The 27,568-nt window shown below is 37.0% G+C and overlaps 3 protein-coding genes and 1 long non-coding RNA gene across 12 annotated transcripts in view; 2 read left to right on the top strand and 2 right to left on the bottom strand.

Annotated features, from left to right (window-relative positions):
• The window catches only part of Pde9 (phosphodiesterase 9), a 136,804-nt gene extending 129,713 nt beyond the window's left edge, over positions 1-7,091 (bottom strand). For 5 of the 7 annotated variants that reach the window (XM_076622458.1, XM_033346392.2, XM_076622456.1 and 2 more), the window contains exons 1-2: positions 6,865-7,091; positions 5,801-5,896 (exon numbers count right to left, since the gene is read on the bottom strand). The gene's annotated coding sequence lies outside the window, so the exon portion shown is untranslated. Of the gene's footprint in view, positions 1-5,800; positions 5,992-6,864 lie in introns of all 7 variants that reach the window. The other 2 variants (XM_033346394.2, XM_076622457.1) reach the window with 1 other exon arrangement.
• Positions 7,092-11,125: 4,034 nt separating this feature from the next.
• Ada2a (Transcriptional adapter 2A) lies at positions 11,126-14,035 on the bottom strand. 2 transcript variants are annotated; one of them, XM_033345949.2, is made up of 3 exons: positions 13,879-14,030; positions 11,660-11,840; positions 11,126-11,538 (listed from the first exon to the last, which is right to left on the bottom strand). In XM_033345949.2, the coding sequence occupies exons 1-3, from the start codon at positions 13,940-13,942 to the stop codon at positions 11,364-11,366; spliced, it is 420 nt and encodes a 139-aa protein (XP_033201840.1). In that variant the 5' UTR covers positions 13,943-14,030; the 3' UTR covers positions 11,126-11,363. The 2 variants fall into 2 exon arrangements, with proteins under 2 accessions (XP_033201840.1, XP_033201839.1); XM_033345948.2 differs by lacking the exons at positions 11,126-11,538; positions 11,660-11,840 and adding an exon at positions 11,996-13,697 and having other exon boundaries at positions 13,879-14,035.
• A 102-nt stretch (positions 14,036-14,137) lies between these two features.
• On the top strand, positions 14,138-14,764 carry LOC143303297 (uncharacterized). The gene is made up of 2 exons (XR_013059460.1): positions 14,138-14,390; positions 14,660-14,764. It is a non-coding gene; the product is annotated as an uncharacterized LOC143303297 (long non-coding RNA).
• Positions 14,765-16,833: 2,069 nt separating this feature from the next.
• Positions 16,834-27,568, top strand: part of Nep2 (M13 family metallopeptidase neprilysin 2) — a 35,943-nt gene continuing 25,208 nt past the window's right edge. The window contains exon 1 of one of the 2 annotated variants that reach the window (XM_033345943.2): positions 16,834-16,994. In XM_033345943.2, the coding sequence (XP_033201834.1) occupies positions 16,849-16,994 (146 nt within the window). In that variant the 5' untranslated portion in view covers positions 16,834-16,848. The remainder of the gene's footprint in view (positions 16,995-27,568) is intronic. The other variant, XM_033345944.2, reaches the window with a different exon arrangement.

Consider the following 27,568-nt stretch of genomic DNA (forward strand, 5'->3'; position numbering starts at 1 on the left):
CGGAAGAATCCCAAGTGCCGAGTAACAAACAAACGCCTTTAATCTCGCGTCCATCTAATTTCTTTTACGACTCCGAATCACCAGATTTCGACAGCGTCGTTCGCGTTAATTAGAACCTTCTTCTTAACTCCGACACGCAAAGTACACCGGCGAAACGTTTAACGTCATTTGTGAATCATCTTGTATATACAACATCGACGAACTCTCGGAAAAGACAGTTTGTTTTCGCCAGTGAGTCAAACGTACCGGACTGCGCGTAGGCTATTTCCACAAAAAGTTGGAGAATATCAAAATGAAACGAACCACGCGCGCGATTTTCGACAAGAAAGACACGGCTTCGCGCGTGTACACGCAACCGGTGTCCCCGGTTCGAACATTTTTCTTCTTTTTTTCTCTCGCAACCGCATGCACAAGGTGTATCGCCAGAGGTAAAGTATACCTGGTTAATTGCATAATTTCCTGTAAGAAGTATTTTTGTAGCGTGCCGCGGTTCTGGATCGCGGTATCCGTCGTCTGCGACACCAGCCTCTCGCGGAGTAAATAAAAGATTACCGGGAGAGGACTTTAACACCTACCTCGCATCGGCTGACGAGGTGATGCAATCCGCGCGCTGCTCCAGGCATTCTCGAACCGTTCTCCTCTCGCGGATCGAATTCCTCGGCGTGTTACGCGCGCCGCGACAAATCGACGGTTAGCCGCGAAATTTTACCGAAATGATAGAAACCGAGGTAAACAAATTTTATCAGATGTGTACGATGTACGATTAGAATTAAACGAACGAGATCAACTGTAACAATTAAACTCTTAACTACAGGTGATATTCGGATTACATGGTAGTTTCCCTTTTTTGTTTTTTAGGAACGTGAGAAAGTAGAAGAAATTTCGTAATAAGCCCGTAAACGGCATTAAATAATCGTTCGTTAGTATTGAAATCGATGGGAAGTAGAAGCTACTACAACTAAAAATTAGAAAGTGTCGATTTCCACATACGTTATGTTATTTTTATACGTTTCTATTTATACGCTTTCGTTCGAACCTACGAATCTGTTAGAACCGAGATTGACCAATTTCTCAAAAACAAATAATTTAGTTTCGTAAATTCGCAAGAGAACGACATAAATAATCGTACGCCGCTAGATAAATTTGAAACATAACGTAACACCATCAATTTCCCCTACTTCCAAATTCATAGAATTGATCAGCGTAGTTTCCACGCAGCTCGTATAATTCGCCCCAGTTTCATAAAACACCCCTGCTTCGAGCCTATACAATAAACTGTAACGTATACACTTAATTCGAACCACGGTCTCCTCTTTTAAAATTCAATTACGCGTCTACGACACCGTGACACGTTACGCGTTAATAATCCATGACGGTCGATGGAACGCGAATCTTCGTGTCTATTTAATTCTCGCCAGCAAGAACGAACAAAGCTGCGGCAGGCTACGAGATAGATAAGAGCGCCTTCGTGAATTTGTTTTTCCAGCGCGATAAAAAGCTCCGCGCCGACAGATCCGAGATTCGCGGAAACGCAGACTGACTTTCGATTCGACGAACTTCGTCGCACGGGCCGTTGCACAGGCGAATTTCGTCGCTCAGCGAACCAGCAGCACGACGGCGAGGTACGCGATTTCGTGCTCATCCGAACGAATAACGCGCCGTTCGACTCGGATAAAACACTTGTTGCGGCCCGTGGAAATCTTCGCGACGACACGATGTTACCATCCGCCATTTACAACGAAATTACGATCTGTGATTAGCAACGAAGTTAAGATCTATCGTTCGTCGTTTATTCGTACGTTCCTTGATTTATTTAATCCCGAAGCAAAAATTTATGTCCTAATCTCATTTGTGTCTTAACGAGCAAAAAGATCTTTGATGTTTCGAGAGAATCTTAGCATACACCTAAGACGACAAATCAGTATCGACAACGACTTTTTCGTACTTTCGTCAAATTTACGAAGTTTATTGATAATTAGAAAATACTATTGGATTTAAAATAACGCGAAGGTTCTGAAAATCTTTACGACAGCTGTTTTGTCAGTTGATATCGTCAGTGAAATTTTGTAAATTTTCTAAGTTGGCCAAAAGTGATATATTCTCCTGCAAGTAGTTTTACACTTGTTGTAATAGTAACATTTCTAGCAATAAAATAAATAATATGTTACAAGTAAATTTTAACAAATTACGAGCCTGGTGTACTTTCGAATAATATACGAACGATGTAAAGAGATGTGGAGCACGTCGACTATGCGCGGTATGGAGCATGTTCCATGTGATGTCGATGACGATGACGATAATAGTGATATAGAATATTTGTTATCTGATATATACGTGCATTGTTACGTAGTGCATGGCTATAAAGATGTTAATGATGGGAAAAAGCAGATATGTATTCGCCTGTGGGGGCACGAAGAATATGTTGTACTTGCGAGTCGAACATATGGAAGATATAGAAGATAAAAATAAAATGTACAAAATGATACATATCTGTTCAAATTAAATATAGATGAATTTTTTATAACGGAAATACACAGTTTCTCTAATTTTTTCTTATAAATTACTTAGATTACTTCGTGGTAAATATCACTTTTTCGCAAAACCAATATTCACGTTTCTCTTCGTGCTATACGAATTATTATTATGAATTACTAGCATGTATTAATTTGTTCATATTTCAATATTCGTTTCTTTAAATAAATCTTTAAAGTCGTTTCCATGTTACGCGTGATTATCTTTCTACGTAAATTAAATTAAGAGTTGGCTGCCATTTGAATGAAATCCTGGCTAAATTATTATCTGTATTTTGGAGCGCTGCTTAAATATATTATTAGACGCAAAATTTAATACATTATTATTCATTAACTATATATGAATATTATAATTAATACGAATAATATGAACAATACGAGAGAAAAATGTACATGTATAATGTACACTGTAATGCAATCTATTAATAATTTGATTCGATACGAAATAACATGTCCGAATACCTTTTGTTAATTTGATCACCTAAAAAATATATAAAAACCGTGATACAATAGAAAATCTGTTACATGTAATTTTTTAAACGACGTCTAATTGATATGTCTCCTAATGGAACTGTGTACACAAATTTTTTAGTAAGATAGACAAACCAAAAATGAATATAACGAGCTCAAGTGAGCTGATCCTTTTTCCCTCATTATCGAGGAGCAGCAATTTAAATTTTCCACATGGACACCTTTCTCGTAAGATTTAACGCCATTAGATATCCTTTTCTCGAAAAAATGTTGGGATTGAAACGCTGAAGATAAAATGTTTACTGTAAAATATCGGCTTAGATTATTCCATATTCCGTGAAATTTGTCTTCGCAACTTCGCAATCCAACGAACGTTTACGATCAGATTAATATTTAGGTTAGAATGAACAGGGGAAATAATAAATTTCATATTTCGGGCAATAAATATGAAATAAACATATGCAAAAGTATATAAAAATAATAATCACAGAATCATTTTATCCTTCAAGGAAAATAAAGATGTGCTGTTTTACAGAATCCTTAATGAACCTAACAGACATAACTCAAAAGACGTTGCATTTGAATAAGCAATCCATTAAAAAAAATCTCGAGAATATAACGAAATTATTCGTAATGCTATATAATCCACTAACAAAACCGTTACAGTAAAACGACTCGAAGCAAACAACTTTGATTTAAGAGAACGAAATTCCTTATTCATCCAGCGAACAGATTTATTGGAATATTACCAAGCACATAAATTTTAAATAAGAAAAGCAAATCCGAGATGATTCTTCCTTCCTCTTGTATGCTAATTCCTACTAATAATTCTCGTCTCCGTATCAATGCCGTACGAATCGAATGTTCGCAATCGTTTGCATCTTCAATTAACGACACATTCATTTTTCACCGTATGCCGGCCGATAAATAACTAGGTTAATTTTACATATACAAGCGATCCACGACAGTGATAACTGTTATCGCTCGAAACAACTTGTCTGTAAAATCAGTTCGAATCTCAATGATAAAACACCTCGTGAACACCAGTTACAAAGCACCTAATATCTCTTCGTTTGTTATCACTTTGAAATTCTTCTTGAACAAAAATTACGTCAACGCCTCGAAGCAACCAACCTAACGCTCGTTCGATATTATTAACATGTGTCCAACTCTGATTACACGACAGACGCTAGTAGTGTCAGTGCTTGGAAATAACGAGATTCGATCGATGAGTGTCTTCGATCGCATCTGTTTGTAAATTTGTTTGTACGCGAAGAAAAGAGAAACTTCCACCTATTTCGTTCGTCCAACACGGCTACCTTTTAATGGCTATTGTCTACGTTAGAATTCCATTAGTTTCAACTCGTCTCCAGACAAATAATTCGTGTCATTAGAGTTCATACAATGGGAATCGGCCCTCTCTATCTCTTTTCGACAACTATGATTTCTCAAACACATAACAGAAATTCACGTTCTGACAAGTGGACTCAATCGGCTTATATACTTTTAATCTTTAACGTATCAAGGATCGATATTCTTCGTTAACGATAAAAAGACCTCGTGGTTCTTTAGAGTTATTGCGTTAGTTTATATCGTTGTATGTTTATCATACTAATGTACTCGATGAATTTAACGAAGATACCATGCGTAAAAATTGTGAGATTAATTTTGTTATACATAAATATTATTTATTTGGTATGTAGGTTCTCCATTCATACTAGATTATAAATATTTATACGATCTCAGAATGTTATAAACATAATTAAAAACATGGAACATAAACAGATTAGTTTAACACACTATCGACATCGCTGAGTAACACTCTTATCTTGGTACGCTACAAGTTAATCGAGCACTAACTAAAGTTTCGTTCTAATAAAAAAGAGAGTTATATTACACAACCTTCTTTTACTCCTAGTACCGTTTTCTAACGCGAATATTCATTCCCCTTCGAAACACTAGCGACGAGTTCTACTGGCCATTTATTATTAGTGATTGCGTAAATATTATGTAGTAGGTTCGCTTTGGCTTCATTCAGGACAAAGTGGACCGATAATATTTACTAGGTATGTATATACAAAATCTGGTGAGTGAATGTTTACGTGATACAAACAGAATTACGCAAACCTAGTAACACAATGGCGCTACAGTAATCCTATATTCCGTTCATTTACGTGACAAACGTGCACGTCGATGCCGTCGGTGTCGACCGAATAATAAAGACTCCGCATGGTAGTAGTCTAATTCGCGCGATCAAAGGACATACGTTCCGCGGGAATTCGAGTGCATTCAAATTACCCGTCATTCAGCCAAAAAGAAAAAATCACAATTTCTCGAAGATTTCCCCGTTCGAACTACCCGCGATTTGTATTTACACGCTTGACGTTGCATCGTACGTATCGTAAACCCAAGAACATTTAGGTTAGGAAACATTGGAACAAGAATGGTACCTCGGCCATTAAAATTCAGACGTTCCGTCGTATACGCCAATGGCGCCACAGATAACTCGCTTTGATCAAAATCAAAGGGAGGAAATAAATAATATTATTCTCAAAAATATTCCATCGACAAACATTAATCTATATATCGAACGATCTTCTGGCATTGCAGTCGCAAAAATACACACTAGCACGAGCCACGTTCCGCTACAGTGGATTCGTGGAACGATGTTTCCTTCGCGTATACCTACACGTAAGAACGCGTTTTGGCGCGTAACGATAGAAACAGACGCGACAATGACAGCACGTCAAAGAATGTCGCGTCAACGGTAGAATGAATGGGGAAAAGTATGTACTCACCTCTGTTGCAAAAAATGTCAACAACCGACGTATTCTTCGAACGGGATGTTTTTCGCCTTATCTTCGACGTTTCGATGTCGCGTGGGCAGTCCGCTTCTAAGTAAACAAAAACACAGACTTCAAATCGTCGATTCCCTTCCACGGGAGTTTCTCTGTTTCTCCCGTATATGTAATCACTCGCGTGGTCCTTTCTTTTTTCGATCAGTAAGAAATAGACGTCGAGAAGAGCGCGGCAACAGCAAATGCGACAACAGAGGTTAGAGTCGTGACAAAGATATATGTAATATGAGAATCATACGGAGAAAGAGACGAAGATGGAAAGAACGAAAGGAAAGGATAGGAATAGAAGAAAAAGAAACGAAACACGAGAAAAGTAGCTAGAGATAACGAGTACAAGTTTCCTGCACTTGAAAGAGTATATATGTGAGATACGGGAATCTCACACGTCGATCACCAGACACGAGAAATACTTTCGCCGAGACGAAAGGCTTTCGTCGGTTCGCCGACGATTCGATTCACTGGTCGTCAAGATGTCACGTCGTCAGTGAATCCACATGATTGGCCCGCGACTTTTCGAACGTCTCTGCCCGTTTCGACGTACGGGTCTCACTGCTACAGTTTTTCCACCGGGGGTCGTCAAAAAGTGAAACTTCCCTCAACTAGAGAAACGATTTGTAATTTTGTTTGATTTGGAAGGTGCGTGGCTGCATGCGTGGCGCGCGCGCGCGCGTGTGGTTCGAACTCTCGCGATGAGGGAGATAGTCCTCCTCCTCCTCCGGTGTGTGTTCCTGCTCAGGATCCGATCGAGCAGACACTGACCCCACGAGACGACGTCGGAGCGAACAAGAGAGACAACGAACGAGACATTCGAGAGAGAGAAAATGACTGTAGGAAGCGTACGCGAAAGATGAACGAAGAAACGGAGAAGGGGAAGAGAACAGAGTGCAAGAGAAAAGAAATCGGAGAAAGAGACGAATGAACGCAAAAGAAAAGAACGAGAAAGAACGAGAAAGAAAGAAAGATAGTTAACAACAAATCGCGAGCGCGTATAATACCGGACTCACAGTTGGCAGTCTCTCCTCTCGTATCTTCTACCGCCAAATTAACACGCGAATGTCATTCGATTCGTCGAGAGATCACGAACTAATTTCAAACTGATTTCGTACGCACTGATTTTAAGTAATCGTAACACTGGTACAAAGTCACCGTTGATATTTTAGCGTTTCGTTCGGCGAGACACGAGTTCGCGCGCACAAACAAAACGTGTCAGCACGTCGCGCGCTTGTTTAGAATATACTGAATATATTTTGACCCTAGCGCTCTGTTCTGGCTCGGCGCTGGCGCTTCGCGCGTTCGGCAGTCTTCGGTAGCGATCGGTCGCGCTCGGGCTCCGTAACCGAACCAACCACGACGCCCGACCAACCGCGAACGAAACTCGCGCCCTCGCTCGATTGTAAATTACCTTGCAGGGCCGATGCACCGCGATCCATATTTACAGAAATGATAGCAATTTCAGTTTTATTTTTTTTCCACAGTTCGAAGAATAATGCTACGAAAATATACCTGCCATTCGAAATCTGGATTCTCGTACCGAAATGTTTACCGATTTCCATGTCCGCCTCGTCACAATTCGAAAACAAAGAAACGATGTACAACGTATCGCGTATTTCTACTTGTTACGATTTTATTCGGTAATACTCTTATCTATTGCATTTCTCATATATCGTATGATTTAAGAGGTATAAAATGTCTTTTTTTGCTTGCAACGTGCACTTGCAATTCCATTACATAACGAAGACAAACATATTTCTATAAAATGAATGCCAAAGGTTCAATTACATTGTTCGGTCGTCGATAGTTGATAAGAATTACCAGTGATCAAAATGTCAACTTCGTTACATCGGTAAGGTTGTAAAACCCTTATACGTCATTTATTACAATGCATCTTATCGAATTAGATTACAGTTTTTGCTACGAGTGCCTAAAAAGTACGAGAACAAAGCGAATCAGAAGATACACCGAGAAATACCGGCATTCAAATCGTACACTACTTACTTAACATATCGTATGATGCAAATAAACTGTGAATCGTAATAGCATTACAAATTCATTTAACCTCCGGAGAAAAATTTATAAATAAATATTAATGCGCAATACGAACCAGTGGATAGATACATTCCGTGAGCGTTTAATGATACGGTTAATCGACGCAGAGCTGTTATTGCGATTCCATCAATGTGTTTCCCTTGCTCGTTAAAAGTGCGATATATATGTGCTTGCCATTAAACGGTCACGCTTTCATCGTACCACAAAAATCCTATCAAGAATTTTAATTGCATCGCGCACAAACGCGGCGTGAATCCTCCCAGTCTCCTTCGATATCGTCGGATAAAGGTAACAACAGTATCGGAGGGCATTGTGGAACATACACTTTCGCATGTATACATTATGCAAATTAATTCCATCGATTGGCCGGTAGGCTGTACACAGCCTTATCGAGGGTTTTAGTAACTCTGTTCTAGCTACTGCTCTCGAGAACACAGCTATTCCAGGAGCCTCGTTTACCAGACAATTTCTAGAAAACTGCATCGTTCTAGAGGAACTAGCGAGGAAGCATCGAAAGGGTTAGTAGAAGAAATTGAACGAGGTGTAAGTTGTACAGAGGATATACCTTACAATTATTTCCACCTACTGCGACTAACTCCCTTATGATTCCCGTGCCAACGATGCAATGTTTCCAATATACCCTTTACGATGTTCTATATTTTCTTGAGTCAACTAGAGCTATCTTATTACGTTTGAACTGCTTGTACAATTTTTCGTAATATCCTTATTAAAGTTTTCTTTATACCTAGCTACTTAGAGTCGAAAAGCAACGAAGATAATACAGTAAAATAGTATCGACTCTCGTGATTAAAACCTGCCTTGTGTGATATTTTACGATTCGTTGAATGCCGGCTACGAACTTCTTATGGCCTATAAAGTATAATATTATTTAGCAGTCATTATCTTATACGAGGATATTCATATATTTCGATCTTAAGCGGTTAGGCCGGGTTCAGTTATTACATTTTCAATTATTATTTACCGTTCCTTGTGTGTATTCTTGGCTGTTCGTCAACTATCACCAATACCCATAAAGTAGGATACGGAGATAATCTTTCCGTCGAGCTATCCTGCACGGATAGTCGGTAATCTTTGAGATAATGCTCCTTCCCAAATCAGTCCGATTTTGCTATCTTCCTACTTCCGCACGTATTGGAAAGACTCGCGCTATAAACCAAGCAATATTTTCTATGAATTTACAAACGATTAACGACCATCATAATTATCTTAAAAGGTTCCTTCGTGGGAGTAATCGAAGAACCGATTATCGCGTGCCGCCTATGGCGAAGTCGCTCTTCTCAATAGCACACACGCGATTAAGGTAAATGTATGTAAAGGACAATGTATAGAGTAGGTAGATCATAAATGTGTATGGAATCAAGAAAGCCACTAAATATAGCAGTTCTTATTTCGATAATGATCAAAAGGATGGATGAAGGAAACAGTCGAAAGCAAATAATTCGATTGCCTTGTTTTTTCGAATGGGAAGATGGGAACATGGAAAACGGTGGAAAATTACATGCTCGTAGACGCGCGCCAAACACGCAATTGATCAATAAACCCTCACAAACGTAGCGTTTTATTTGCTACATTTCTTATTCATAAACTTGTAAGTCATTTTTACAATAATCGTAGATGTTAAATTTTCAATAGCGAGATAATACGATGGCCGTTTTCATAAAATTTTACGTTTTACAGGATAAAAATATGTATTTATTTTTGTTTGAATATGTCCTGCCTCTCTATTTTATCAAGAGAAAATGGAGAGAATTAAATAAACAGGGTGGTTGGTAACTGGTGGTACAAGCGGAAAGGGGATGATTCTACGCGAAAAAAGAAGTCGAAAATATAGAATAAAAATTTAAAAATTTAAAAATTTGAAAATTTAAAAATTTGAAAATTTAAAAATTTGAAAATTTAAAAATTTGAAAATTTAAAAATTTGAAAATTTAAAAATTTGAAAATTTAAAAATTTGAAAATTTAAAAATTTGAAAATTTAAAAATTTAAAAATTTAAAAATTTTAAAAATTAAAAAAATAACGTAAATCGAGACAACGATCTACAGTGAGATCCGTTATAACGAGACGCGATAAAGTGCACGCGTACCGAGCGAAAATTCAAAGTCGATTTTTTCGAAAACAAAGCCTCAAACGAAAAATTTTTATTCTATATTTTCGACTTCTTTTTTCCCGTAGAATTACCCCCTTTCCGCTTGTACCGCCAGTTACCAACCACCATGTATACATACAATGAAGATGGCGTCTTGTTCCATACTACCGTGCGAAAGAAACGTCCGTGGCATAGATTTCTGCCTTACCTTCTTCGCTTTCTCACTTTTCGATTAATTTTCGTCAGTTTGGAATTTCTTCTTAAAAAATTCACCAATACCATGAATAAAACAATTACTAGCACGTATTTTCAATCATATTACATTCAACAATGAGTAACAGGAGAACCTGTAAACATGTCCAAACATGGATCTAAGGACATCGATATGTCGCCTAGGTTCTGTGAACTTTATGCTATGACTACATAGCGTAGTAATGCAACAGGCGTCGATGTATATACTTACATACCTGCAATCACAATTTTGCGATTTGTCTTTCCATCTTTTCTGTAATAGTAGTTTGAATATTGTTAATAACCTATACGTGCAATTACTAATAACACGGATTCAGGAGGATTATCGAGGAATTTTCTTTCAAGTCGTTTCACAATCACTCGTAATAATTTTCTGTCCTTCTAATATATTGGCATTAAACTATTAAAAAGAAAGGGAAAATTAATATTGAAAAAATAAATTTGAAAAAACCAATGTATCATTTTCATGTGATATAAAGTAACAAATTATATAGCACCGTCCTAGATTCTTATCGCGTATATTATTCCGCGAAACGAGCATCAAAAGGAAGTTCGATCGAGGGTTCGTTCAACGACGCAGTGTAGTGATAATGAGGATCCATTCTTGCGTGCAGTCAACTGTATGTAATTATCCAATGGTAATACACGGTTAGTAGTAAGCTGTTAGTAAGATTAGCTGGTTCGTCTCAAGGGATTCGTTTAGCTGTCAAATTACATAATTAGTTACCGTATATTATTGGAATTAAATAAAAATAAAATTCATAAATATTTAAATGTTATACTTTCATACCTTTATGTAGATCAATTTTTTCAATATATAATTACATACATGATTAAAGCTTCGATATATCTATATCTGTTATAAATAAATCTTTTTTATTTTATCTCCATTTGTAATTACATCCTGCCTGATATAAGAAACTATTTGTGCTCTTAAGGTACATTCATACAATCTTATTCACTCATGACATTATAAATAAAGAATATTATAAATAAAAAAAACTCAATTTGGAAATTAATAACATAGCTATTAGAAAATTTTTATTTTGAGCTATATAAAATGATCACAGTGAAACGCACACTTTAAACTACATTCTAATATTGAAGAGATCGTTTCGTTTGTATGTCTTCTAATATTGTCCGAAGTTCCTCATCCTCTAATCGTCCTTCTAAACTGGGTATCAAAGCCTTTGCCTCTTCTGGCGTTTCCGGACAAAGATTTGCGAGCGAAGCTAGTTCAAATTTATGAAGCTTCTTCTGCATAAGTAAACTAAACAATACAAATTTTATAACTTACTGTGAATATTTTTTATTAAACAGGATAATTTAAGGAAGTAAATTTTTGTCTTAGGTATTTATGCTTAAGACGTCAGTTTTGTAAAGGTACTTACTTTCTTACAGCAGCAATGGTTTCTTTATTTTTAAACCGACGAAATCTGTTCGTATAAGTTAAACTCTTCATAAAAACTTCAGAAAATTCCTGTTCCTCCTCGGCTGACTCATTTTGCGCTTTCCTGTGCTCCAACAACATCAACACTTCCGAAATTAACAAGGTCTCTGCATTTTCAAATTCTAAAAAAAAAAAAAATTACACATAGAGCTTTTATTAATCAGACAGTATCGTTTACGCAATTTACTTAAAACTTACTTTATTTTCTTTAAGTCACTCGTGGGTACATTTTTGATTGAACATTACTAATCACAAATTTTTAATAAAATTTTATTAATCATATTTTGCAAAAAAGATACATTTATTATATAATATAAATATAGCACAAAACATTATATATAAATTTACATATTTGTATGTTGCTTATTCTTATATGTATAATTTAAATTTGTTATATATATATTTTATATATAAATTATTATAATATATTTTATATATTTTAATTTATATGCTTACTTTATTATTTTCAGTCGATCTTTTACAACTCTTACTTGAAATTCTTAATTATAAGTCTTAATATGTAATATCACAATTCTGGCAGTATCCACAAACTATAATATATAAATATTTTGCATTTTTACTAGATTAACGAACTGTATATCATTGATTTGGTTTATTTATATATCCCTTTTCCGTAAGAAAATCGTATATTTTTCGTGTTTTATTTACGTCAATTTTAAGCAAAACCCTAGCTTGTGCCAATCTAAGATAACCAGCTTTTTTATTTTCTGCTATTAAAATTTGTTTGAAATCGAGGTAATTAGTAGGTACTATACGCGTAATTGAACAAAGCTCTTTTTCGGCTGAAGTTAATTTCTCATATCCTGGAAGACCTTGAATTGCAAGTGGCGGCGCCGTTTTTCGTTGTGCGATTGTACTCGATATGGAATTACTAAAATTAATATTGCAACCAGGTAATATAGTCTTCCAGCTATATTCAGGATTATTCAAGTATTGTTTCCTTTCCTTTTCATTTTCTTGTCTAAGTTTGCTTAACTTTTGAAATATTGGAACACTATGAAAGTGTTCCAAACCGTTATTGCGGAATTCAAATAACTTATTAAGATAATTTTTAAGTTCTCCCGCTCTATGTAAGCCTTCCATGAAATAATCGAACTCTATACCTCCTAATAATTGCATAAAAATTAGTAATCTTTCTGCAAGTGCTCTAGTTATTGTACATTCGTATCTCTGTATCCAAGATATAGTCCTTCTAAATGCTATCAGTCCATGATTACGTATAATTTTTCTTCTCCTCATACGTTCTTTCAGTCTGTTATTATATGCTTGTACTATAGCTACTTGTAATTCTTTTCCTAATTCATAATTATTATCACTTATATCAAATTCATCATAGTTCAAGGCAGAAATTAATAATTCTGCATGATTATCAAAATTGACTTCAAAATCTGATCTTGCTGCATTGTATCCAGCCAAAAGTTTACAATTAAGAGTATTAGGTGCAAACCGAGGAGGTTCTTCTAAATCTTGCAATTTATATGGATAAGGAATAGGTTCACAACCAACCAAACTAGCTTTTGTTTCTTTCATTTTTGGCAATCCTGCCAAAGCCTGATTATCGATATAATATTGAAGATAATGATTTTTACATTCTTCCGTCGATTTCCCTTGTATTCGTCTGGCCATGTCAACCCAATTACCAAAACCACACTCCTGTAAAACATCTAAACATTCTAATTCTTGTTTCGCTGTCCAACCGCTTCCATTGATCAAGGGAAATTCATTCTTTATGATGATATAGTCGTGATCGTTTCTGTGATTGCTAATTTCTGATCCATTGGAGAAACAAGAGGGACACAATTCCATACTATCACACACAGCACAACGAATATACGGCTCTGTCAATGCGGATTTGCATACGCGGCATATTGGGTCTGAAGTAATGATTTCATCGTTCACGACTGACGCGTCGAGTTCTACGTTATGCTCGATCTTTTCTGTTCTACTCGATGAGCAGTCTGAAAGAGGACAATCGTTACTTTAGGCCATGCCGCAATTAAACATTATTTTTACACGGTACAACGTAAAATGTTAATTGTTATCGGAAAAAACATTGACAAACATCATATGATTATAGGTTAGAAACAGACAGTATTGTCTCCGTCTCTTCTTGCTAAATAAAAGAAAAAATAAACATACCTTTCGGAAATTGCAAGTCCGCCGCATCTTCCTCTGTCATATCAGTTAAATTTGGATTAGTCATATTGTTATATTAATATATTAGTTATATTAATTCTCTACAGTGCTCAAAAAGAGTCACTTCTTAAACGTGTACTATGCTACTAACAAATGGCTACTCACAAATGATCTTGTGCCAATTAGCTGGAGTTGTAAGTACTCGTTTCGCTCACCAGATGGCAGTTCTAGAACCATGTATATATATACTTGATCGGTAAATCTTTTAATCTTTTGTATTCTAGCGCCGCTATTTTAAATGTAACGCTTAAATCAGTTGACTACGTGAAGTGTGCAGAATTTAAGTTTCTAAAATAATTTAACATTTTTAACGTCCCGCGTAATATGGAAATCGAAATAGTGTTTTAATTAGTTAATAAACAAGATTAAAAAGAACGTCAAAGATATATGTCAGCTTTGTCACATTGAATGAGAAACGTTGAAAACGATGAGCATTTATTTTCCAAATACATTAGGTATGTATGTTATTTAAGAACGTATCGAACCTTGAAAACGGCGGTTGAATTACGAACATAACCTGAATGTATAAAATCGTGAAGGTCTCAAGTAAAATTGTATGTTTTCCGAATACGGAATTAAACAATTTGACATCGAAATAATTAACATGCGTAGTATACTATCTTTCAAATCAGTTAGACACGCGTACGTGTTAGTTACACAGATATAATGCCCTCGAACTGAGCGAACGTAACAAACCACGAAACTAAATATCTTTTTGGCTCAGGTAACTCGATACATATCTCACTGTCTTACGAAGGATAAGTTTCTCAAGAAAATTTTGTTGTATATAATTATGACTGACGTAACTGCGGTTCCATAGAATAAATTGTGAGTAATTTTATCTTTCTTATAAAAGTACAGTGATATCACACTGTTTGTGTCCGAATTAGTTTATCTTACTTGTAGATCTCCGTACTTATTTTGTTACTTCTTCAATGCGTGAGTTTATCTAAAATCAGAAAAATATTTTGTTGTATGTAATCCAATGTTTCAAGTCGAGGTGGTCTGATACATAAAAAAGCAAATAAGGTACAAAATGTATTAGAAAGATAGTGTTAAAAAATATTTATCGAAATAAATATACAAACGTTATTTAGTATCATTCTAAGAAATACGCGAAATAAAACTATAAAATATACGAAAAATACTAGACAAAGGAAGCCAGGTGTACGAACGAGTTCGCCTACGTTATCTTTTATAAAACAAACGATGCTTGTCATGTAACGTGGACACATTTAAGAATACGTCCACATGTTGAACTCTCTATCGGGACGTATAGTTTGCAAAAGAATAATAATAAGTCACTCGCGGATAATAATAGAGTCACTATGCAAATATTGGCAACAGTCTCGTGAAAGCGGTGTATGAGAATTCTCGATACTGTAACTTGAAATTAAAAATAGTTGTCATATATAATTTTATAATTTATTGAAATAGACATAATCTTGTGATTTATTGAGAAGTATAAAAAATATCTAAAAAAACGTTTTCAAAGCTTTTAATCTACTAAATCTATGGAATATAGAAATTTAATTTATTAAATCCAGAAAAGTTTGAGAAAATTTATTGAATCTGTTTTCTTTTTTTTTTTTTTTTTTTACTTTCAATATTTAATTTATTGTTCCAGGAAAAAAAGCAATGTACAATTGACATATTCATTCCATAGTTTTCAATTTGGATTACATAATATTCACGCAATGAGAAGGAAGACCATTATCTTCCGTTTACAACCATAATTTTTTGGTCGATTTACGTCAGGATTATTGAAAAGACACTAAACCTTGGCCTTCATACCTTCCGTAAGGGATTTCATTCGGGATAATAACTTGTTTTCAGCCCTCGTAATAAGCCAAAAAGATTCATATCGCGCGTTTATTGTGACCTGCTAGGCGTGGAAACCGGTTTCATTAAAATTTTTACGAGTCAACCGATCGAGCCAAATCAAAAATCTTATCGCTTCGTATAATATCCTATTCTTTTCTTCCCAGAGGAAAGTATTCACCGTCTGGGAAATTTTCATTCTACCATCGAATAACGGGAATCGTTTCAACTATTGTAACATTTTGCGAATTCCAATACGACAATAGCCAACGTACTATATCATTTAAACACGTGTTTTATATTCGGATGAGACATATTATACGTCTCATGTGTCGAGAAAAATACAGATCTACAAAAGCTATCGTGTGCCTTACCGATTATAGTACTCTTCATTTCATTTTACATATGAAAATAATGGTGCGATACGGCAATTAATTCCTAATTATCGCCAATCATAAACTAATTTATTATAAATCTTGTCAGGACATTTACGAGATATTAAAAATAATTCGACGTATCTGAAAATTTATTGCGCGCGCGTAACAAAAATAAAAAAGTGGAGGCGTGTTGGGAAAAAGTAGTTCGTCTTGGAACAAGATTAATTGGCATGATCTCTGTAGATATCTGAAAATAGGAATCGTTCCACCAACGGTTATTATCGTAACGGTTGCGTAAACATCGATCTTTAGCGACAGCTTCCTACATTGCGCTCGATTCTCTTGCAGGCGAAGAGAAGTTTGACGAAGATGAATTTGCACGTGAAATACACACCGAATGAAAATCCCCATATGGCGATATCTATGGCAATGTCACGCAACAAAAGGAACATCGTCACGAATAACACCGTGTATAGAACGCGTGCGTAATTTAAGACGATCGTCCGGCTACGACAAGGACTGAAACTGTTTCCAAACACGGACAACGCGTCCATATCGTGGTACAACGATCGAATATGTATTGAGAGTCCTCGATGGACTGACTCAAATACGCTGAAGCGTGTTTCTCTTTTGTTTCCTTTTTTTTTTTTTTTTTCACGTGACCGCGCTGTGTTTCTCATATTCGTGACTTGGATGATCTCTTGACGAACGAATCATGAATCCCGAGCAACCAGACTTTTCCAACGCAAGAACGCTACATTTCCGTACTCACGATGACGGTGATAACGTCAAAGAAGAAAGCGTTCGATCGGACCGAGGAAACATCTTCGACAACGTTTACAAAATGACTACTATAGATAGGTACGTTCCCTTTATCGAATCAGTGAAAATATAACGAGGCAAATTGTAAAATAGTCGAAGAAGATATAAAGATACATTGGCTTTAAGTTAACGAGGGAATTCAATTTCTCGATTAAAGATATATCCGCGTGTAGACCGAATCAACTATGAAATATGCTTTATTTTTTTCTTTCCTATCCTTTCTTTCAATTTTACGTAAAATTAGATCGAGTATTATTTGATCGGGTTCTTTTATAATGGTTAGAGTATTAAATAATACTTGAATACATTGCCTATAACCTAGAAGATATATAAGAAAGAAAAAACAAATGATATCGACGAATTCACTCGTTTTATTTATTCTGAAGGCGGTTTCAAAGAAGAAAATAACGTAAACGTATGTATTTCTTGTTTGATAGGTCCCTAGAAAGTTCGTTTCGTTACTTTTTATCGATCCTTATATTTTCTTCGTAGAGTCCATTCTAACGCTTCTTTCATCTCGTAAGCATTATAACGAAAAAAAAAAAAACTCGTCGATTTAACAACTCTCGCGCGACAGCTTTCATAAGAAAGAATTAATTCTGTGAGAGAAATATGGTAATATTATTTTAGAATACTCGTTTAATAACATACTGTTAGCGACTAACGGAGATCGAACGTAAAGTTTCTATTTCGAACTACGTACATGTGCATGTAAAAACGGATGATACTTTCATGGATAAATGAAACGTCAGACAACAGTGATCAACGGTGAAAAATATGTTATTGTTTCCAGAACTTCCCGTTATTTTTACACCGTTCCGACATGAGAAATGAAACAGGAGCATTTGCTTCTTTTAAAGCTACCAGAACGATAAGGATTTCTATTTTCTCTATTTTTCATAAAAAAAAAAACACAAAAAAGAAAATATGTAGATTATACGATATTGAGATTAGTTTAAAAGCAGAAAAAAGATTGATAATGTTACATATATAGATTTTGACAAGGAGCAAATCTCTCTTTTTCTTCTGCGCTCTACTTGCTATAATTTTCGAATTTCTATCTTTCAATCCCACATCTGGTAAAAAAAAAAAACAAAAAGACTCGTAACGTTGCGAGGCAACTTTACGTGAAATTAAAACAGACGATCGCCTACGTATATCAAATAAAAGATCGTTTAACGATAAATAACGATTAGTTTGGATCGAAAATGATGCAAAAGATGCAGCAGAATCAATTAGCTTCACCTGTTGCAGCCAGTAGCCATAAATCTATCCCACAGTACCTATTTTAGACAGACTTTACATACTATACATGTTCATAGTTAGCTATTTGTCTAATAGTCTAAGAGTACATGACCAAGTAATAGAACCAAATGTAATAAAACCAAAACATTTAACGATCCAATGAAAATCTATACGCCACAGGCTAGTTAACGAATAATGCACAGGATCATTAAAAAATTAACTGTGATTTTCAGGAAATTAATGTCAGTCGTCAAAGTGTTTCTTCGTTTCTTCGCTGGGAATTCCGTATACGAGCACGAAGATGCCGTTACCGGCTGACAGTAAATTTCCAGTCGTTCACAGGAATTGAATCTGTATGGTAGAGATTTAGGGTTGCCTACATACGATCGGATATCTTTTTTACACGAGCAGAGTTCGGATTTATTTTCTTTCGCGCCGTATTCTTCCCCAATCGAACGAAAGAAAAGAAGAAAAAAAGACACCGTTTTCGAAAGGGTTATCGGACCTTTTACGGCATTTGTGACTTCGATTTACCTCATTAGCATCGCCTTCGGCATTTCTATATAACGGAACAACCAACATACATACAGAAGCAACCAGTGCGTCCGAAGGCGAACGGTGCAACTTGCACTTTACGACTTGGTTTACGATACTGTACATCTTCGCTTCCGTCGATCAACAAAAAATACATGTAAATTTTGTATTAATCATTTGCGACAAACCATGTCGTGCCCGATATTCCATAGTTAAAAGTTTATTCGTTTAGCTTTTTCTCATGAAATACTTTAATGAGAATAATTTTGTAATATTTTAGAGAAATATCACTCGAGATATTCAAATTATAGCGATTGTGAGTCGATGACCTGTTAAGAATTTTTGTAAAAGGGCTTCGTTTCAACTGTAGCTTCGATTCTTCGGTGATACAGTCTTGCTACAGCTAGAAACAGTTAAAGAAACAAAAGGTTAAGGTGTACCATGTGCTGTCTAAGAAAGAAATTACCGCAAATTGTTGCCATAGCGTTCTTCCAATTTGAAAACAGCATCGCCAAAATGAACAAAGAACCGCTTCCTTCTTAAAACATCTTCTTGACACATCGCCAAACTTCTGCTTTCATTTCTTCCTTTTCAATCCGTTTCCCTTTGTTGACTCTTACGATGACTCACGCTTTTAAATTGACAGTAAAAGAAGAAAAAGGAACATTTCCACGAATGATTTGCCAACAGTTTTCTGATCGATCATCGGAAACAGTCTCATTTAAATGCAACGAAGATAACAGGCGGGCGGGCTCAGCGACAAGTTCTTTCGTATGCAAATGCGAAACGATGATCCTATACGATACCATTGAAAAGCATCGCTTGCTTATTCTTGATAAGATTTATTTCAATCGTAATTATCGTAATAGTTTTCTTTCTAATTATCACAGCTAGATACGTATAACGATATACGATGAGTAGAATTAAACTATGGTAAACGATCGCGTAGAAACGAATCTTCGAACATTTTGCATCGAATCTTGAGTTTGCGTCCGATCGTCCGATTGCTTCGTAAACAGCCTTCAATCGTAGAATGGCATCCGTGTAGCAGTCGTGCATGATTATTAGACAGCGGAGACACGAATGAATATTCATCGCGTTGTCGAGCAGAGTAACGTGGTATGGTGTAGCGTAGCGTGGCGTGGCATGGTTCACGGTGGATTCTTGGTGGCAAATCCTGTTTCTGCGCTTGGACGACGAAATTACGCGCTTCTAAACGCAAATTGCGAGTTACATAAGCAACAAGCGAGCCAATACCGAAGCTAACGCTTGCGAGACTGCAAAAGTGAGACAAATCGAGAATCCTTTGATCGTGTTAAATAGGCTTGTTAAGCTGCAAATGAATTGTTCCTTAATTGTCGACGTTCAGGTAGCTCTGACGACCATCGAGTTTTTACAACTGACTGCCTCCTATGGACATAGATAATGTTTAGAATAAAGAGGACTCGTTATCGCGAACGGAAACGATCGTTAGAATAATTCGTTCCTCTCCTCTGCGAGTTTCCATTGTCTCGAGCGAAACCTCTCGAAAAGCATCGATACACAGTTCGCAAGTGGGTGGAATAGGTGAGCTGACTTTCACTCGTGTAATTTCTGATAATTACGACTTATTGCGTTGGATAAGTATGGAAATTGTATTATAGGAACATAATTGAAGATAAATCTGCATCGGTTTTAACAGAATGGATCATATCTTATCGTAAAAACGATTATTGTTCCGTTCGGAATCTTCAAACTTGTTAGGGGAGTGTTACGTTTTGTTTGGCTCGTTTTGGTTGTGTTGCCGATCTATACAAATTGTTAAAATTTATTTAAATTTCAAATTGGAACGCTCATTCGCGCTATTGGTAGTTTTAGTCTACGTTACGGCGCGTGCGCGCGCGGGACGTGACAGGAGCATGGTCAGTTGCATTTAGAATTGTTAGTTTACTTTACCTTTGCTACTCGATAGCCAGAGATGTGTTGTAAACTCGGTGTCTCCAGAGTCTATGCTTTAAAACCATATGGTGACGGTATAAGTTTCCGAGGTTTCTGACCTGCAGGAGTATCGCCACCTTTTCAGAACCGAACGTCTCGCGTCAGTTCGGATACCACCCCACACTTATCAGCAGGAGGCGCGTCAAGGGCGCATGGAATAGCGGTCGTGACATTCAGGACGCCGTTGATTGAAAAAGTAATTTTTGACAAAAGCCAATCACCGTGTGTCCTGAACAAACTTGAAAGCTCGGACAGTCCGAACGGAACGTGCGTATTGTAGCTTTCCATCGGTATACACAATCGAGCCTTCAATCAGTCGTAGATGTGTTCTAACATTCAAACGGTATACGTAGTACAGACTACGACACACGTACTATGTGTCGTACTCGATTACACATGTTTTTCATGAAAGTAAAAGTTCCCTTCTACTATGGCATTTAAAAGAGTGTAAACTTTAGTTTCTCTTACGCATCACTCGTACACCGTGGCTGCTGATAATTAATTAAATCGTATTGAATCATCGTACGACATTGGCGTTCGAGCTAACGAATCACCGTAGACAGACGTGAAACAGTAATTTATCGAATATTATAGAGAGTTTTTTTTCTAATTAATATACTCGAAGTTATCGTCTCGTTGTTTCTTATTGCACTCGATCGCTTTAGTATCGTTGGAATATCCGCTTTCCATAAAATATATCCTAGACACATACATATACAATATTATTCAGGATATTTCACAACATGCGTCGGATGTGTTAATCTCTTTTTTTAAAGTATGAGTTTTCTGCTCATTAAACTTGGTAATTGGATTCGTTTGTCGCGAAAACATTTCTGCTGTATCGTTTTGCCAGCAACATATCCATTGGAAAAAATCTCGATTTTTCTTGGAAAGTTGATTAATCTACGAGTAGATGCCTAATTCGAATATTTTAAGAAAATCGCGCGAAAATCTAGATGGTGATACGTTATTAATTTTCCAGCCAATGAAATATCAGGCAGAACCGGTTGCCATTCGTCATCGATTCTGTATGCCACTGACACCGAAATGAGACAGGTTTAAAATTAGTTTCACGATGAAGCACTCGTATCTCTTCTTTTTAGACTGGCACTTGATTATCTGTATTCGGATTTGCATGGATATAAAGATCTTTCGCGCTTCTATTCCTTTTCCATTCGAACGGAATCCCAATACGACGTCGCCTTTGCCGTTGTTATTATTTTGGACTTTTGATATAAATTTGATATTATAAAATGTGCAAGAACCTGTCGACTCTAACTGATATTAGGAAATAAATGAAATAAAAGATAACAGTAACTTCAGGAAGCGATAAGAATGTATCATCGAGTTTCGGATTTAGATCTTTTCGTTCTTAGAATAGAAGAAACACCAAGCCATAAAGGTCAGCAACAGACTTCTTCCCCGTAACTTTGATATTCAAATGGCCACCACCTACGAATGGAAGGAATGGATCAATTTCTTGCAACACGATGTATCGTTATTTAGAAGTTTAACGATCTACAAGGTGAAGCGAGTAGTTTCGATGGAAAGAAGGATACGTGCGGCCGATCTTTGATAAAACGGTCACTGCGACCTGAGCCTAACGGGATAACCTCGATAAACTTTGGCTGGTACGTTGTTGTGAAGCCACTCCTAGTAACATCAGTTTACGTTACGTTTCTGTATGCGTATCTCGGTATACGTAAACCAGACTATCTATGATAATCCAGACGGGCGTAATTGACCCGATTCGACTTATCCCAATTCAAGACAGGTTCTGATATGAACGATGATGCAAAAATAATTATTTCGCCAAAATGGTACAACATAGTACGTTAGATTAAACGAAAATTCCAATGATACGTTAGGCTTGTCCCCCGAATCAGTTTCTACGATGTTCAGTTTAGTCCTTCGATTAAAAATCGTTATTCTCATACGACTGAAACCAATTAAGAGATCATTTAATCTCATCCGAACTCTCGTTCAGATGACACGAACGATATCGAACGTAGCGGTTCGACCACTCCAAACGACACTTTGCTCACGAGCTACCGATGTATCGGTTCAACGTCATAACGAGCGTTAATTATGCATGCTCACGAAGGCTCGATGGTATTTCGACCATTAAACGTTTCAAACCACTGACAGAGATCCTCCGTATGGCGGGATTTACGCGGACTTTTCGAGATTGTCAGTCGATAGAACGTGGTTAAAAGTAGAACGTCGGTTAACACTCCTAAGCAAGCCGAGTCTTTTGCCTCGTAAATGTTACGCAACAAGTCACCGTTGAATGAACCGCTTCCTGTTATCAACACGAACTCCTGATCGACTTCGCGTATCCTACAGCTAATTACATTGCGCGAAACCAACTCGACTTTTCATTTTCTAGGATCTCATGCCACGTACGCGTGGAGTCAGGTGCAACGGTATAACTGTATCTCTCGAGTTTCAGGCTTTTCTTGAGAATCGCAGCATTCGATACTTCCTGTCGATCGCCAGGTAAATGCAAATTCACGCGTTCGGGCGTTCCTTAGCCGGTTCACACGTTCGTACTATGCATCGGCCGAGAAATTCAGGCCGGGGCGTAAACTCGGGCGTAAACAATTTCGATCGATAGTCGGAAAATGATGGACAATCCCGTTCTTGTAATGATCATCCGACTCGGATCGTACAGATATCGTGTATGTTACCTATTATCTGGATTATTATACGCAACTTTCGTTCCATCTGTTCGTCTTTCTTACAATTTTAAAGTTTGCGACGAAGAATAACGAGTTTCGATCGTGTTTCTGTAGTGTGTCTCAATAATGCGTCGCGTTTCGTCAACATCGCAGTTCAGTTGTGTAGGTTTGTTGTGTAATAGAATTTTCTTTCTAGTTTTTCCAAGATACGCTACATATGAACACAGCATGAACCATAACGTAGGAATTTTTATGCTTCGCACGGATTATATACACCGTATATGAATTTGTGTTTTATTATTCTTTAGCCTTTCAACTCGTTTATTTGTTATTGTTATTAGTTCCTTCGGTATATTTGCATTGGCAAAAATAATGTTTTTATTTGCTATATATTCGACCTCGCGAATATCATAATGTCACAGTTATTACGCAGTTGATCGCAAACACGACGCCGCTCGATAGAAAACAGGATTATAAGGATAGGCTTTCGCACGAAGATCGCGAGCAAAACCATCGAGACGGTACATATATAGCGGATAAATCTTTCCTGCAACATCTTTTCCAATGGATGGTTTTTGTGATAATTTAGATTTCCCTGACATCGCAGTCGTTTTAACGTCACAGTAACGGTATCCTCGATCTTCGACCAGCCATATGTTCGGTCTGCTGGTTGGAACTTTCCTTTCCAGAGGCCCGTGATCTTGCCAGGATCCTAAGTTCGTCACAATGTCATAAATATTCTTGAATTTTTTCCAAGTTTATAAAATCATAGAGATTAGACGAAGGAAGAAATATAAAACGCGAAAGATATCGAGTTAAATCTTGAAAATTCACAACGTCAAGAGACTATATAATTTAAACGAAAAACATAAGTCGATCAAAAAACGTTATAGACGAATGAAATCTTGCATTAACGGAACGTTAGCTCTTAAGAAGTTAAACTATAATAAGGCAAAACGATCAACGTGATCATTTTAAATCTGAAATAGCGCAAAATATTCAATTTGAAAATGCAAAATTAATTCTATCGGTTACAGGAGCGAGATAAAGATCGATAAACTCTGGAAACACAATACGTAGCAAGAAATATCGAAATTCACAAACCTGAAACATCGTCATAAACCTGAAACTTAAGCCACGTTCCTCTAACGCAATTATCATAACTATGTCAAAGGAAAGATCAAATAAAACCGTCCAATCGGAATCTTAGGTAAATGAGATCCTTTATCTATCAACTGTAGTCAACTGCAGTTTCTCCTCCCTTTGATGGGTAAACGTGATCAAACGTCTTTTTTTTCTCTCCGCGCTCGAGCTGTTAACTCTAAGTGTCAACCAATAATCGATGGGATTTCTTTAATTAACGTCGACACACTTCTTGGATCGCGGTTCACCGACCTTACTCCAGTTGGATTTCTTCGTCCTCGGCTCGTCAGGCGTCTCAAATCGTGATATCGAACTGCATAGTGGCTTGCTGCGAGATCCCGCGATTTCGCGACAACCAACACAACGTGAAATGTATAACGGGATCGACCTTAGCTATTGTTTCGAATGGTACCGCGAGAGCGATCGATAAGCTAATCAACGAATTGCTCGAAATAAAAGCTTATTATCGCCAGAGCTCTGCATCGAAGCCAGTTATCGCGACGATGCTGCGTTTTCTGTCGAGGATAGCGGTACGATCGCCATCGAGCAACAACGTAATCGGTCATGCAGTTGGTACAACGTTTCATCGAATTATAAAATAGTGCGTCGATAGGATATTTCGATGGATTACGGAATCGTGGGTAGCTGGTAGTGGGTAAAAATATCATATATGTAATATGGTTAAAAGATAGTAGTAAACTGCATAGTATGCAATAGTGGATTAAAATAAGGAGATGTTACGTTGAATTTTTCGATCTTTTCTAGGACTTACGTACATTCATCGAACACGTAATTAACCGTGTTGAATTAAGTAATTTGGTTATCCGTTGGAAAGCTAGAAGCTCGTGTGCCACAAACGATAATTATCGTTGACGTTGTGCGACAGTGAAATCTACAAGATCAATATTTGTCTTTCTTTTATGGGACAACCTTTATTAAAGACCCCGAGTAGAACGAGCAATTCAGGTTAATGTAGACGTTAAAATATTCCTTTGAACATGATTTAGTGCTATTGTAGCAGATGATAGCGTAACTTGCAGAGGCTGCATCAAGCGTTCCACGTCGTAAAGAGCAGTTTCTACGAATCGGGAAAAGAAGGTGAAGGTCGGATAGAACAGCAGGTATTCACGTGGGAACGAAATCGCGCTAACTGGTCGAGTTATCTACGAAACTTGATAAATATTTCGCGTAACAATCCGACGATACATATTTTTAAAACACCAGACTGTAAATCGTTGAAAATTGCAGTTGTTTATCGTACTTGTCAAAAAGAAGATAATTTTATAGTTAGGAGAATCGATATTCTCATAATGCTCACGTATTTTTTCATCTTCAAGCAATTAGATTATCGTACGATAATCGTTTTTTATAATTTTTTAACAAGCATAAATACATAAATACATAAGTTGGTTTCTCGACGCGCTTCAGTCTGATTTTCGCTAATGACATCTGCGTGCATCGCACAAGAAACGAGTAATCGAGGTAGAGATTCACCATGGTGCTGTTTAAACGCTTGAAATTCACTTTTCAGAGCGATTATTCTCTCGAGAGCGGTTCATAATGCAGCGAATCGTTTTTCAAGACATAATTTACAACGTTGCAAGTAAATCGTCCGCAATTAAACAAAAAGGAAAGCATCTTAAAAAATTATTCGAAAGTGGACTATGGTAATAGCTTACGAAGGTAAAAGAGAAGGAATTTCCGAAAAGCGTCTTTTATCAGTCTTGCGCTGGGTTCGTCGATTCGTCGTATTTGAACGGACTCGTCTGTCTCCGGTAGTTCATCGACTTGGACGCGAACATTATGTGCCGATGTAACTATGGTTATACTATGGGTATGATTAGGTAAGAGAAACCAAAGTTTACACTCGTTTTAAACGCAATAGCAGCAGGCAACTTGTACCTTGGTAAAAAACGATGTGCAAAAAACGAGTACAGTACATAAAGTACAGTACATAACGTGTGTATTTGGTTGTTTGTACTATGATGTTTGAGCTGATCGACAGAATACGTGTACTGATTGAACGTTAGAACATGTCTATACCGAATGATGGCTCGAACGTGTACATCGAATGTGTACAATATGCACGTCCTGCTCGTACTATTCGAACTCTCAAGTTCGTTCACGACACACGCTGAGTGGCTGTTGTAAAAATTAGTTTTTCAATCAACGGTGTCCTGAATGTCACGATCGCTCTTCCATGCGCCCTTGACGCGCCTTCTCCTGGTAAGAATGGGATGGTATCCGAACTGACGCGAGGCGTTCGCTTTTCCGAGAAGGTCTCGATACTCCTGCAGGTCAGAAACCTCGGAAACTTGTACCGTGGCGATATGGTTTGAAAGCGTGGACTTTGGAGACACCGAGTTTACAACGTATTCTTCACTATCGAATGCGAAATAAACTAACAATTCTAAATGCGATTGCTCGCTTAATACGAATTTACGACCTCGTTATAAACCTCACCGACGAGCACCGCACGTGGCTCCTCGGTGTGTTCGATGCGTTCCATGGCGGAAGGATATTGGTAATTTTCTATAGCATGACTTACAATCTTACGAACAAATGTTTAAAAAAAAGTATCTTAGAGATGTTGAATCAGGTTCATCGCAATTTGTCGCGTTGATGATTTTCCGAGACGCGACTGATTCTCTAATACGATTCGTAAGTAAAGGATAGCAATAATCAAATACGCTTAAAAACGAACCAATTTCTGAAAAATATCTTAGGTCAGTTCAATCAGGATTCTTCGTAACAGTGAGTAAAACAGATTTCATAAAAAAAAAAAAAAAACGATTCCAAGAAACTACCTATATATATTTAGGCTTTCCGTTCACGAAGAACAGTGCAGCAGGAGGCAAAAGAAACAAGAGTTACCCGGAATCTATTTGACTTGCATGACCGTATGATAATCGTTGGACTAAATTCGGTCTACAATGGCCGGCTATTTATTCGCGATTTTTCGTTGCTCGTATCGGGATTGACACGGTGTGAACCTGCATTGTCCCAAATCAGCTTCGGGTCATAGATCAGGAA

The sequence above is a fragment of the Bombus vancouverensis genome, chromosome 10 (genome assembly GCF_051014615.1).
Source record: "Bombus vancouverensis nearcticus chromosome 10, iyBomVanc1_principal, whole genome shotgun sequence".
Classification (NCBI taxonomy): domain Eukaryota; kingdom Metazoa; phylum Arthropoda; class Insecta; order Hymenoptera; family Apidae; genus Bombus; species Bombus vancouverensis.